This window comes from Balaenoptera musculus, chromosome X, assembly GCF_009873245.2.
Source record: "Balaenoptera musculus isolate JJ_BM4_2016_0621 chromosome X, mBalMus1.pri.v3, whole genome shotgun sequence".
NCBI lineage: Eukaryota > Metazoa > Chordata > Mammalia > Artiodactyla > Balaenopteridae > Balaenoptera > Balaenoptera musculus.
This window is the reverse complement of record NC_045806.1, coordinates 98923797-98937119: the sequence shown is the minus strand read 5'-3', so window position 1 is coordinate 98937119 and position 13323 is coordinate 98923797. Positions and strand designations below refer to the sequence as shown.

The 13323-nt window shown below is 38.6% G+C and overlaps 1 protein-coding gene across 5 annotated transcripts in view; it reads left to right on the top strand.

Annotated features, from left to right (window-relative positions):
- KLHL13 (kelch like family member 13) overlaps positions 1 to 8378 on the top strand; it is a 192003-nt gene extending 183625 nt beyond the window's left edge. For 3 of the 5 annotated variants that reach the window (XM_036839084.1, XM_036839088.1, XM_036839086.1), the window contains 2 exons: positions 4527 to 4640; positions 6770 to 8328. In XM_036839084.1, coding sequence (XP_036694979.1) covers positions 4527 to 4640; positions 6770 to 7257 — 602 coding nt within the window. In that variant the 3' untranslated portion in view covers positions 7258 to 8328. Of the gene's footprint in view, positions 1 to 4526; positions 4641 to 6769 lie in introns of all 5 variants that reach the window. The other 2 variants (XM_036839085.1, XM_036839087.1) reach the window with 2 other exon arrangements.
- Positions 8379 to 13323: the final 4945 nt, after the last annotated feature.

Sequence of the window (13323 nt, the reverse complement as noted above, 5' to 3'; positions counted from 1 at the left end):
TTACTGCTGAAATATAATTCCTTAGAAATGCTACTTTCCTTTGACACTGGGTACAGTGGGAAACTGGGGAAAGCTTAGAGTAGCTGTCACTTAAGTGAAAAAGGAGTCAGTTATTTCTGGTATCTTTCAAAATTGTCATATAAGAAATTGATCTTCCATTGAGGTTTTCTGTATTGAGGAGAAATATGACAGCTCAGGTATCTTTCACTTCAGTTAAATAACTCAGGGTTTCAAATAATGAAATAACTTATAGAAAACGTGTTAGATTTTTCCAAATAAATGTACAGTAAAATTACTGACATTTATCAAATGCATCCATATCCCTTAATGGATTTGCAGTTTCTTTATTAAGCGACATATTACCAACCGGCACTCTAGGATTCTAGAGACCATCCCCTCTTTGTGGGAGCCGTTATTGTCCAAATGGTTTTCTTCAGGGCTAATCTCTTTCCTAACCTCAAAGAACAAGTAAATTCCCCGTCATCCCTTGTGCGCGATTCTGAACTCCAGTGGAATCACCTGAGAAAATAAGAGTCCCTGATGAGTTATGTGAAATAACCAACCGAAGTGTAATTCTTAAATTAGGGAGGGTCTCTAATTTAAATACTAGGCCACCAGACTACTGAAGGTGGTTCTCTAGAATAGGGATCAGAAAACTGATCCCTATTGCCAGAAAGGAAATCTTTTTGGCTTTGCAGGCTGTAAGATCTCTGTCACAACTAATCAGCTCTGCTATTGTATTATGACAGCAACTATAGACAATTTGTTTATAAACAAATGAGTGAAGTTGTGTTCCAATAAAGCTTTATATATGAACACTGAAATTCGAATTCCATATAATTTTCATATTTCACAAACTATTCTTCTTTTGATTTGTGTTTCCAACTCTTTAAAAATGTAAAAGCCGGGCTTCCCTGGTGGCGCAATGGTTAAGAATCTGCCTGCCAGTGCAGGGGACACGGGTTCGAGCCCTGGTCTGGGAAGATCCCACATGCCGTGGAGCAACTAGGCCTGTGAGCCACAACTACTGAGCCTGCGCGACTGGAGCCTGTGCTCCGCAACGGGAGAGGCCGCGATAGTGAGAGGCCCGCGCACCGCGATGAAGAGTGGCCCCCACTCGCCGCAACTAGAGAAAGCCCTCGCCCAGAAACGAAGACCCAACACAGCCATAAATAAATTAATAAATAAAATTTTAAAAAAATTGTAAAAGCCATTCATATTTTTATCCTGTGGGCCATACAAAAGCAGACGACGTACTGGATTTGGCTTACAGGCTGTAGTTTGCCTGACCTCCCCTGTTCTGGATTTTCCCAGTTACCTCATTACCATCCCCACCTGTCATAGACTGTGATGGACTCACTGCTTTGTGGCTCCAACTCCTTGCTTGCTCATCCCGTGTCCCCTCCCCCTATCGAGGTGGTTGACACTAACATCTCATTGCCTTGTAAATATGGAAAATAGAACTAAGGGCAGGTATCAATATATAGACTTGTTAATTAGATATATTCTATTTTAAGACTAAATATATTGATTTTACTAATAACAATAACAATCCTGCATGGAGAAAGCCAAAGTTTTGGCAGTAAAGATTAAATGATGGGAAAAGCTAAAGGAGATAGGTTATCTAGCTGGAAGAAGACAAGTTTAGGGATGATGAACTATTATATACTTGTTGTGTTATTGGTGATTAATAGCCATCTTACACTTCAGGGACGCCTGTATGAGAAAGTATAGATGGATTCTTATAACCCCCATTACCAAAAAAATGCAATTAACTCAGTGATAGAAGAACAGCATTATCTTTCTACATAGGAAAATTTTAATAATCGTAAAGAGTGAATAGCTATTCAGATTCTAGCTCCCTATAAAAAGAATAAGAGGAAACTAATGTAGACTGCATCAGAACAGATTGAATTAGAGGAAAGAGTGTAACAGTCTAGAAATTTCAAAGTTCAAGGCAGAATTCTTCATTAAGAAAAGTATAGAACTGGAGTAAAAGCTACCTTTGACATCAAATAGATGGAAAGAAGTCTTTAAAACCCTTCTGATAGGATGTGTGATTAGACTACATTCTTTTATCAGATAAAATCCTACCATTAATTACTTTGCTGATGCCAGTCAATATAGTAGATCCTCTGTAAGTGTAGAGAGGGAGATAATGATATACATTCAGGAGGATTTTGCTTGTCAATTAGGCAAAAGTCATGCTGAAGGCAAATGGAACTGAACATTCAAGAAGACATCCAGGACTTCCCTGGTGGCGCAGTGGTTAAGAATCCTCCTGCCAATGCAGGGGACATGGGTTTGAGCCCTGGTCCGGGAAGATCTCACATGCTGCAGAGCAACTAAGCCTGTGTGCCACAACTACTGAAGCCCGCACACCTAGAGCCCGTGCTCCACAACAAGAGTAGCCACCGCAATGAGAAGCCCGCGCACCACAATGAAGAGTAGCCCCCACTCACCGCAACTAGAGAAAGCCTGTGTGCAGCAACGAGGACCCACCACAGCCATAAATAAATAAATAAATAAATAAATAAATAAATAAATAAATGAATGAATGACATCCAGTGGCTGAAAATAGTTACAAACAGTATTGGAGCAAACAGTTTTAGTTTGCCATTAATTGTGGAAATAGCCCTTATTTGGGGGCAAGATTTTGCAGGATCTTGCTACCTGATGGGAAGGTTTAGAAGAAATAGAGTTGGTAAGGGTCCAAGCCTGAAGCAATGAACAAAACCAACAAGAGATTAAAAAAAAGACAACAGTTAAAAGCCTTTGAAATAAGACTGAAAATTCAAAACTAAAGTAGAAAAGGAAATCAGTAAAGGGATATGAGAAGTGGTATAATACAGGTGTTGTTAGAGGAGAAATAAGTAGTTCATGTAGTGAATTTGATGAAATGAAGTTATTGAAGAGAGTAGAAAATTAATCTCTCTCTCTCTCTAGTTTTGCCTATTCTCACATTACTGTTGTTTTTTTTTTTAACAGTTTTGCTAAGTATCTTTCCATCACTTTAATATATATACTTTTTAAATTAATTAATTAATTTATTGATTTTTGGCTGTGTTGGGTCTTTGTTTCTGTGCGAGGGCTTTCTCTAGTTGTGGCAAGCGGGGGCCACTCTTCATCGCGGTGCGCGGGCCTCTCACTCTCGCGGCCTCTCTTGTTGCGGAGCACAGGCTCCAGACGTGCAGGCTCAGTAGTTGTGGCTCACGGGCCTAGTTGCTCCGCAGCATGTGGGATCCTCCCAGACCAGGGCTCGAACCCGTGTCCCCTGCATCGGCAGGCAGATTCTCAACCACTGCGCCACCAGGGAAGCCCTGTTGTTTTCTTAAATAGGAAAACTTGTTCAAAGGATGATTCATCAATTAGGATTGCATTTGGCTGCAAGTAGCCAAATTTTATTCTGGTGGCTTGATCAAATAGCCCCACTCAGTATCCTCCTGTTTCCATTCCATTGCCTACAACTGTATCATATCATCAATTCCAGCTTCAAGGGAACCTGCTAATTTGAATTTTATTTTGAGTTGGGCACAGTGCTTTCCTGAGCAGTGTTGTGGTTCTGTTAGTAAGAAAAAAGCAGGGTTAGTGGAGATAAGCATTTGGGTTAGCAAGTGGCAGCATCTGCAATAAATAGTATAAACTTTTCAAGTCAATCTAGATGTACTTTTGACCAGAGTCCTCCTAACATCCCTATTGTTTTTCTGCCTTTTAAAAAAGATCACATTTTCTGTCTGTCTGGACTGTCATTGTTCTAGTCTTGAGGTTATAGCAGATTGATATTTAAGTAAGATGAGGCCACTTCTCAAATACTTTATGTTAAAGATGATAAATTTGTTACTGAGAGGAAGTACCCCTAATAAAAATCTTAACTTCATATTATGCTGCTAATCATCTTCAAGTTAAGAGCAGTACTGGCTACAACGGTATTGGGTGGTTATATACAAGCTATTGGCTTTAATGTGTAAATACTGAAAAATTATTGTCAGTGTCCATTTTGTAGTCTGGATATAAAATAACGCAATAGGCATCAAAACATACACCAGGCAGTGTGCATACCTTCATTTTCAACTTAAATTTTTGCTTCGTATCTGTTAACCTTTGTTTCCTATATGGTGTGTCATATAGAATCGAAGTGTTTTTCTTCCTTGTGATTGTTTTCATCTTTTCTTCCCACATATTTAGAGCAAAGAAATGGGAGAAATGTCAGATTACAAAGATGTAACAAGATCCTAGAAGAAAAGAAATCCTAGTGATTTCTGCAGCGACAGAAATGTTACCTTATTACATTACGTAGCTCGTCTGATGTAACATGTATCAATGTATTAATGGTTCATATTTTTAACATAACGTCAATAATTAATATAAGTGACCCCCAAAGAATATGTCATAGCTATAATAGAAATATTTCAGTTATTTGGATATTATTATTGTTCCACCTAAAAGGAAAAATAATTAATTGCTAAATTTGAAATTATAAATCATTTTTTAAAATTCATTAATTCTTTTTATTTTTTAAACAACAGCTACAGTAGAATGTTACAATCCAAGAACAAATGAATGGACCTACGTTGCCAAAATGAGTGAGCCCCACTATGGCCATGCTGGAACTGTGTATGGAGGCGTAATGTATATTTCAGGTAAATAATTGCAAATGCAATTAATATAATACATAGACTTTTAGCTATGTCGCCATCTTTCCATCTGGTGTTAATAATAATCCCGGAAATGGATAACCAAAATATAATTTGTATTGATTTTAGAATATATTTTGTGTGTACATTTGCATATGAATCCTTTGGCATTTTATAAGTTTATAAGACTAGCAGCAAACCAATCCTACTGTAAATACCTTACTTAGAAGAAATTGGAAAGCTTTCAGCTTCTCCAGCTTGCCGTTCAGTCCCCATACTCTGTACTCCAATAACTCGGTGCTCTAATAACCACCATTCATATTCTCTATAACAACATTTAATTCATTTTTATTCAGAATTTAGCTAAACTCTATGAGGAAATATATCATTATGTAACATATAAGCTCTACTGTGCATAAAACTTGCTACCAATATACATATAATGCATAATAATGTTCATTCTCATTTAGTGCAACCCATAATACATGTTTCTCTTGTCCTTAGCATTATAATGGGTTCTACTATGGTGTCATTGCAAAATAATTCTGTGCTGATTACCTGTATTTTAGCCACATGCACATATATTTTTCTAATAAAAAATTCTGAAACGGCTGCAGTTGGCTCAGTGTCCCAGTAACAACTTTCATTCTCAAACTGTTGGCGTTCAAATCATCCTTCCGTAGAATTTAGGAAGGAGTCTTATTTTAATGTAACGTTCACTTCAGGTATTGAAATTTTATTCCGTTAGTCAGCTTCTTACCATTTGGCCCTGACACAGTCTACCTCTGACAGTTTTCCCCCTTTTGAAGGCCTGCCAGTGCCAAGGCAGCAGTTACGCTATTAGAGAACAAAGGCGATAAGGTGATGTTTGTGGTCTGAGTCTCTGGACGCTGCCTTATGAAATCTGTAATGAAGAAGGATCAGGGAAAGGCCTGTAGTGTATGATTGGCAGGTTTCTGGTGTTAAATATATGATCAACTATGGGACGTCTTATATTGAAAGAGCCATCCAGGAAATCATATGCTCCACTAATCGATGATTTACACCATCCACCTATTTTACGCGTGTAGCTGCTATGCCATTATAAGGAGAGCTCCAAGTCCTCTGGGGGGAAAAAAATGACATTCGAATTGTTCTAGTGGTGCTTTGGCATAACTAGGATACATTGCACAAATGAACTTCCCAGTCAAGAGTAGGCTAGGAACCACAGCTGAGTTTCAAACCAAAGAGCACTGTTTTGCTTGCTAGCAATTCAGTGAAGTACAGAAAAAATATCTAAAAGCAGAAAAAAAAATTGATTGTCATCTGGCCACCAGACAATAGAGCTTTGAATGATATGGCTAAAGATTAGTTTAGTTTTCTCCCTAATCTTCAGAATATATAGTCTGATGCTTTCATTGTACAGACTGATTTAGATGTGCTCTAAGAATATACTTTGTAGATGATATAGACTCAATAGAGCAACAACGAATTGCTGTACATACAAAATTCCATATGTATTCAGCATTCTAATTCTTTAGCTTTTTAAGAGAGGACATTACCCACCCTCACCCTACCCACCCAAAACTCTACAAAAATAATCAGTTCCGAATATTCGTATAAGCTTGTACATTTGTACAATACTTTCGACTTTTCCAAAGCATTGTGATTTATTTCAATTCATAGTCACAATCCTAATGAGAGAACTAGAGTGGACATTCTTATTTGACAAATGAGGAAACAGGCACCTAGGCTTTAAAGTGCCCTAGCCCTGTGCTCAGCACCCAGAGGTGCAGCAGGAGTGAATGATGCTTTGTAGTTGGGATTTCCTGTAAACCCAACTCTAAGAGTGGCCAAAATATATTTTCATTCTATAAAGCCTCTTAAATCCCATGGATCTCTGTTTGAGAAAGCCATTACAATAATATAAGCTGCATTTTTGTTCTTTGAGGAGATGAAAATGTTATTTTCTTTATTTTTAATCCAGAGAAAGTATAGCAGGGAGACATTTATAAGAACAAGGTTGATAAGCTCTAAAATGTCATAATACCTGGATAGAAGTTAATTATCTGTGATCTGTGACACAGAGCCTCCTATTTGCTTTTGCATTTTTGTAATAATCTGTTTACCTCATGCCTATAATTTTCATCCTTTAGGAGGAATTACTCATGACACTTTCCAAAAGGAGCTCATGTGCTTTGACCCTGATACTGACAAATGGATCCAGAAGGCGCCAATGACCACTGTCAGAGGTCTGCATTGCATGTGTACAGTGGGAGAAAGGCTGTATGTCATTGGTGGCAATCACTTCAGAGGAACAAGCGATTATGATGATGTCCTAAGCTGTGAATACTACTCACCGATCCTTGACCAGTGGACCCCAATTGCTGCCATGTTAAGAGGGCAGAGTGATGTTGGGGTCGCTGTCTTTGAAAATAAAATCTACGTGGTTGGTGGGTATTCGTGGAATAATCGTTGTATGGTAGAGATAGTGCAGAAATATGATCCAGATAAAGATGAATGGCATAAGGTTTTTGATCTCCCGGAGTCCCTGGGTGGCATCCGAGCTTGCACACTCACAGTTTTTCCACCTGAAGAAACCACACCATCACCTTCTAGAGAGTCCCCTCTTTCTGCACCTTAAGATCGTCCCTACAACTAAGATGCTGTAGTCCTATCTTTGCAACGTGTCATGAATTCTCTTCTTTCGCCCTCCCCCTTAAGTAGTGTATGTTAGGATTAGCCTCCAGTAATTGATACAAATATTGGAAAAAAGACGACATTGATGTTCTTTGTGCTGTTTGTTTGGCTTTGAGTGTTTATAAAGTGGTAACAAAACCATTCTGGAAATGTATCCCATAGAAGCTGATGTTTAACATACGAGGAGAAAAAAAAAAAAAAAAAGCAAGGCAAGGTATTGTCTATAAGATGTTTCTGCAGTACTTTTTTGATGCTGTGTACTGGGTGTAAGGTATTTGTCATCTTACATTAGAAAGCCCAAGAAACCAAGTTGAAGGTGGATTATAGTAAATGTACAACTGTGCTAACTAGGCTTCCAAGTAAAAAGTTTTCCTTTCACCTTTGATCGTGAGATGTGAAAGGGAGGTAGCCCACTCCAACAGGAAACAATAGACAAAAGGTTGCCAACTGGCATGAGCCACCTCCCTCTTTTCATAAAGTATTTTTGACACATCTGTCAGCCCACCTGTCTGTGGGCTACATTGAGAACACATCAAGTTTCTTAGACACACAGGAGAAAGAATAATTGCAATTCACGAATATTAATTTAAAAAAACAGCATGACCCCTCAACTTGTAAGCAAGGCTTTGGGGTTTTTTAAGTGTGTATAAATATATACACACACATATATCAAATAGAAGAATTTTAAAAACTGAGTAGCACGTCAAACAAATGCAAAAAAGAAAACTTTGAAATTTCTTCCAAAAAGCAGCTTCCATTAAAATGGGAATTCAGTATGCACGTACTGAATGCACGTATGTAGATTCATACTGAATTTAGGTGAATAAGGGCTAGAAATTTTGAGCAACTAAATTTGTCATTTGGCCAAATTTTTCCTTCCAAAACTGTAATCTACACCTTCTCCTTTGCTGTTGAGGTAACTTACATATTATATGTATTCTGTATACTCAGTTCATAAGATTATTTAGCACAAAGTATAGCAGCTCCACCTGGTGAGTTGCTTTTGCTCAGTGAATTCCACTTCCATGTTTTATTTTTTTTGTTCAATAAAAAACATTTAATGTCGCTTTGGTGTGAGGTATCCTATTCTTGTCTGAGTTGGCTTCCTTTGGCTTCCTTTGATTAAATACCTTTCTTTTTTTTTTTTTAGTATGCCAGGATCCAAATGATCAGAACTTAAGAGTACTGAACAGCTTGGATTAATGAATACTAATGACTTTCATTCAAGGAAGAAAAGAATTTGACCAGGTCAAACTTCATTGGTGAAAACACATTGTTGGTTGTCTTTGAGGAGTTAGTTTGTAGAAGACACTAACTGACCCCTCTCCATCCCCACAGGGTAATAATATGTCTAAAAACCACAAGAGCAGTGAAATTTCTGAGGTCAGTTGCCCTGATCTTCCAGATAATCCATCTTGCCTAATGAGAAGGGATTGTGTAAAATGACGTAAGAGATTTGTTCTTGACCGAAGAAATGTTTTTGTAAGAGATTGATAATTATGTTAGGGCCATATGTATGATCGTTCCTACTTTATCTACAAATGACCAGATTAAATCTGAACCAAAAATTTCGAGCTATTCCAAACCAACTAGAGTGTCGCCAAAGTTCTTATCTAGTGGAGAATTGGCAGTGCCCATGTCACTGCCTCTGTCTTGAGTTAATCATAATGAAGAAAACAATTTTCCCATCAGTGGTACTTTTGAATGTTAGGAGAAGCCTGGTTTGAATTTGAAAGACCCTCTTTGGCAAGATTGTTCTTAAGTCAGAGAAACTGGCCGCGTGGTTTCAGTTGTCTGCTTATAGGCAGATCAGATTCAGCCATTTGCAGGGAGTTAACACCCTCGTGAACATGGGAACATGTACAGGACAGACTAATGGTCCCACCACAGTCCAGTGTGGGCGTTCCTGGTCAGGCGGCTCTCCTCCAAGCAGCAAAGGTTTTGTCCATCTTGTGGCTCTTTCTGCCTCTTGGGTCCTCGGAATCCTCTCCATTCAGTCAGCAGAAGAAAAATGGAACATTGCAGGTATGAGGGCTGTCGGGCTTGAAAGAGGCATGCATCACTTCTACCCACGTTCTGCTGGCCGGAAGTCAGTCCTGTGTCCACACAGAAGCCCAAAGGGGACTGGAAAATAGCAGATAGCCGCGTGCCCAGAAAGAAGAGGAAACAGGGTTGGTGATCCGGTCGCAGTTTGCCGCAGGGAATAACAAAGCGCAAGGTTCTGTTTGACAGCTTACCTTTTCCGCATCCAGGCCATATGTTATTTAGAATAACAATTCATGTCATGCAAGTGCTGTTATTAAACAATTCCAACAGCTGGTAAAGTATTACACATTTTCCTTCACAGCGAATTAACAATTTTTCTTTATAAAAAATATCAGCCAGTCATTGGTTGGCTTTCCAAGCATTTCTCACATTTGCCTTTCTTGATCTACTTGAAAAAGGAGTTATTGAATACATTAACTCTCAAAAGGTTCATCATTTCCCTTCTTGGTCAAGGTTGGTAGAGTGGGAAAGATGAAAGAAAACAGCTACTTTGCCTGTTTCTAGAATTTTAAAAAAATTCATCTCATAATCAGGTTTTGCCCTGAAATGTAAAATGATGACCTGAACCTGTTTCCTCTCTAATATTACTTTAGAGACTTAACAATATATAAGTATGTATTGTTTCCTTGGAAGTTGCTAAAATAATTCCCTCCCATTATACCCGGAGAGAGTGCCCCCATAGGGCAAGTAAGTGGTGTTGTATTTAATTAGTTCAACTGTGACCTTTTTTTTTTTCCATTTCAAGGGCCTTTGTGTATTCCCCACCCCCCCAAGAATGGTAAGTAGACTTCCTCGTGTGGAAAGTTGGCCCTGCCTCTAATTTTATTCTTGGCTCTTGTGTCTTATTTTCAAGGCACTAGACCTCAGGTTTAGTCCTTTCCACATCAGAGATCTCTTGGAGTATGCGGGCAGGAAAGTAAATGTGAAACAAGTTCACAGGGATTAAAGGAATTTTATTTTGAATTGGTCAAATCATGTAGTATTTTACAACTCTTGGTAATTATAAAAAGGCAAAATAGAGAAAAATTGGTAAATACAAGAAAGAAGAAAAGTCATTCATCTCCCCCCATATCAGTAACGATTGCTAAATGTGAGTATATTGTTTTTACACAATTATCATTTAAAATCAGTATAAATAATTTTGTATATACCTTATAAAGTATTTTTTGATATATCAATACATCATTTCCTGATACAAAATACATTCTAGTACATCCATGCATTAATTACTGGTACAAAATACGTCAATGCAATATTTAGAATAAGACTTCTAACCCTTGTATTAAGTGAGGTTTAACTACTCGGCAACGTATTGGGCTTTTGTCAGTTTAAAAATATTAAAATTTAATGTGGTCAAATCAGATGTCCTCAGAATTAAGTAACAGTGATACTAGACATTTAAAATATTTATTTCGTCAGTGAATCTAAGTAATTTGTATAATTCAAATCTGAGTGGATATTTCATTCTCTATTTAAATTTAGTGTTCCTTCCTTTCTCCACTAATCAGGTATTACCAAATAATTGTCAAATGCTTCTTCACCTTGCATGTTATTTGGCAACGTGACTAAGATAAATGAAGATTGAACTTAAAAAATGAGACTAAAGGCCACACCTCTGTCAAAAACAAACAAACCAGGAAACATTACAACGTTACAGGTTGGCAAACATTTTCTGTAAAAATCAGTAAATATTTTAATCTCTGTGGGCCGTTGGTCTCTGTGGCAACTACTCGTCTCTGATGTTGTAGTGCAAAAATGTCGATAATGTGTAAGTGAATGAGTGAGGATGTGTTCTAATAAAAGTTTAGGACACTGAAATTTGAATATCATATAATTCTCACATAGTATAAAATATGACTCCTCTTTTGAGTTTTCAGCCATTTAAAAATTTTTAGCTCCTGGGCCATAGAAAAGCAGACCACGGACCAGACTTGGTCCATGGTCTGTAGTTTGCTGACTCCTGCATTACAAGAGTGTGTTTCATTATCATTCATTTATTCTTTTTTTAAAAAATTAATCAATTAATTAATTTATTTTTGGCTGCGTTGGGTCTTCGTTGCTGCGCGTGGGCTTTCTCTAGTTGTGGAGAGCGGGGGCTACTCTTCGTTGCGGTGCGCAGGCTTCTCATTGCGGTGGCTTCTCTTGTTGTGGAGCACGGGCTCTAGGCACGCAGGCTTCAGTAGTTGTGGCACGGGGGCTCAGAAGTTGTGGCTCACAGGCTCTAGAGTGCAGGCTCAGCAGTTGTGGTGCACGGGCTTAGTTGCTCCGTGGCGTGTGGGATCTTCTGGGACAAGGGCTCAAACCCGTGTCCCCTGCATTGGCAGGCGGATTCTTAACCTCTGCACTATGAGGTAAGCCCCCCATTTATTCTTTCAAGAAACATTTACTGTGGACGTATTTTGTATCAGTCAATGAAGAGTCCTAGGGTCTACAAAGATGAATAAAACTGAATCCCTGCCCTCAAGGAGCTCAGTCTAATTGGGTAGATAGATGCTTACAATGTAGTGTGCTGGAGGCTAGGATGGGTGTCTAAAGAAGCCACATCTGAGCAAGTCACAAAAACAGATGTTTATAAAATGAATGCCTGGGACTCGAGTGCCTGCATTAATAAAATACAACTTTTCTTGCCACAAAACTATAAATAAAAGAATACGCATAAGGAAGTGGCAACCAGTCCTTGAAACCCTAGCTCCTGCCCCCTGATCAACTTGATCTAATTACCTCAACTCCCATCTTGCTGGTTCTGTGCTAGGTAGGGTCACACACAATGTGTCCTTTAAAATACTCTGTAACCAGCAGAGTACAGGATGGGATATTTAACAAGACTTCCCTAAAATCTCAGTGTGTCAATATGTTTTTTTTACTGCAAGTAACAGAAATCCCCAACTCTAACAATAAGGAAATGTGTTTTCTCACAGAGCTGCAAAGCCCACTGGAGATAAAGGAGGCCCCAGGCAAGATGTAATTAGCTCAGTGTCATCAAACTCCCAGGTTGGTTTTTTTTTTTTTCCTCATATCCCCACTCTGTTTGCAACAGCATTTGTAAACACTGTGTTTTGCCAGTAGTATCCCTTGTTCACATCCACAGAGAGAGCAAACCTCTCCCTCAATCATGGAATTTAAATTCTCTTTAGTCTGATGGAGGCAACCCAGGGCATATGATGCTCGTGGCCCTGTTGCCAGGGGAATGCGGTGCACGGATTGGCTTAGATTAACTATCTTACAGGAAATCGTTGTTGGGGAATTAACCATAATACCCTCCTCTCTCAGGAAGAACAAGAGGGAAACATGGAGAAGGACATTTAGCTACTTGGATTTACTGGTTCACTTTGTCCAAAATCAGTCTAGGCTTTTTCTAGGTTCATGTTTTTCAAAGTCTGGGTCACAACCTATTAGTACAGAAATTCCCAAAGTGTGGTCCAGGCAACCCGGTGTCTCTGAGACTCTTTCAGGGAATTCATGAGGTCAAAACTACTCTCATCATAATACTAAGCTCTCATTTGCCTGTTTCACTCTCATTCTCAAGTGTACGGTGGCATTTTCCAGAGGTTGAAGGACACATGGTGATGCCATTACTCTGTCAGGTAATAGGATATGAGTTTGTGTATTCTTGTATTTAAAAAACCCTCAGGGAGTTCTCTGGTGGTCCAGTGGTTAGGACTTGGCGCTTTCACTGCCGTGGCCCCGGGAACAATCCCTGGTCGGGGCCAAAAAACAAAAGCAAAAAAACCCTCTCATTGTTCATTTCTAATACAGTAAACATCAATAGCTGTAACTTACATAAACACAACCTCTTTGGTATCCTCAAACTTTAAGAATGTATGGGAGTCCTGAGACCCAAAAGTCTGAGAACTACTGAGTTGTAAGATCAATTTTAGAAACATGTTTTACAGAAATGGAATAAAAAATAGAGTGTGCCGTACATCATAAATGTAAGTATTGTTTTGTGAAGTTTTCTTTGGAT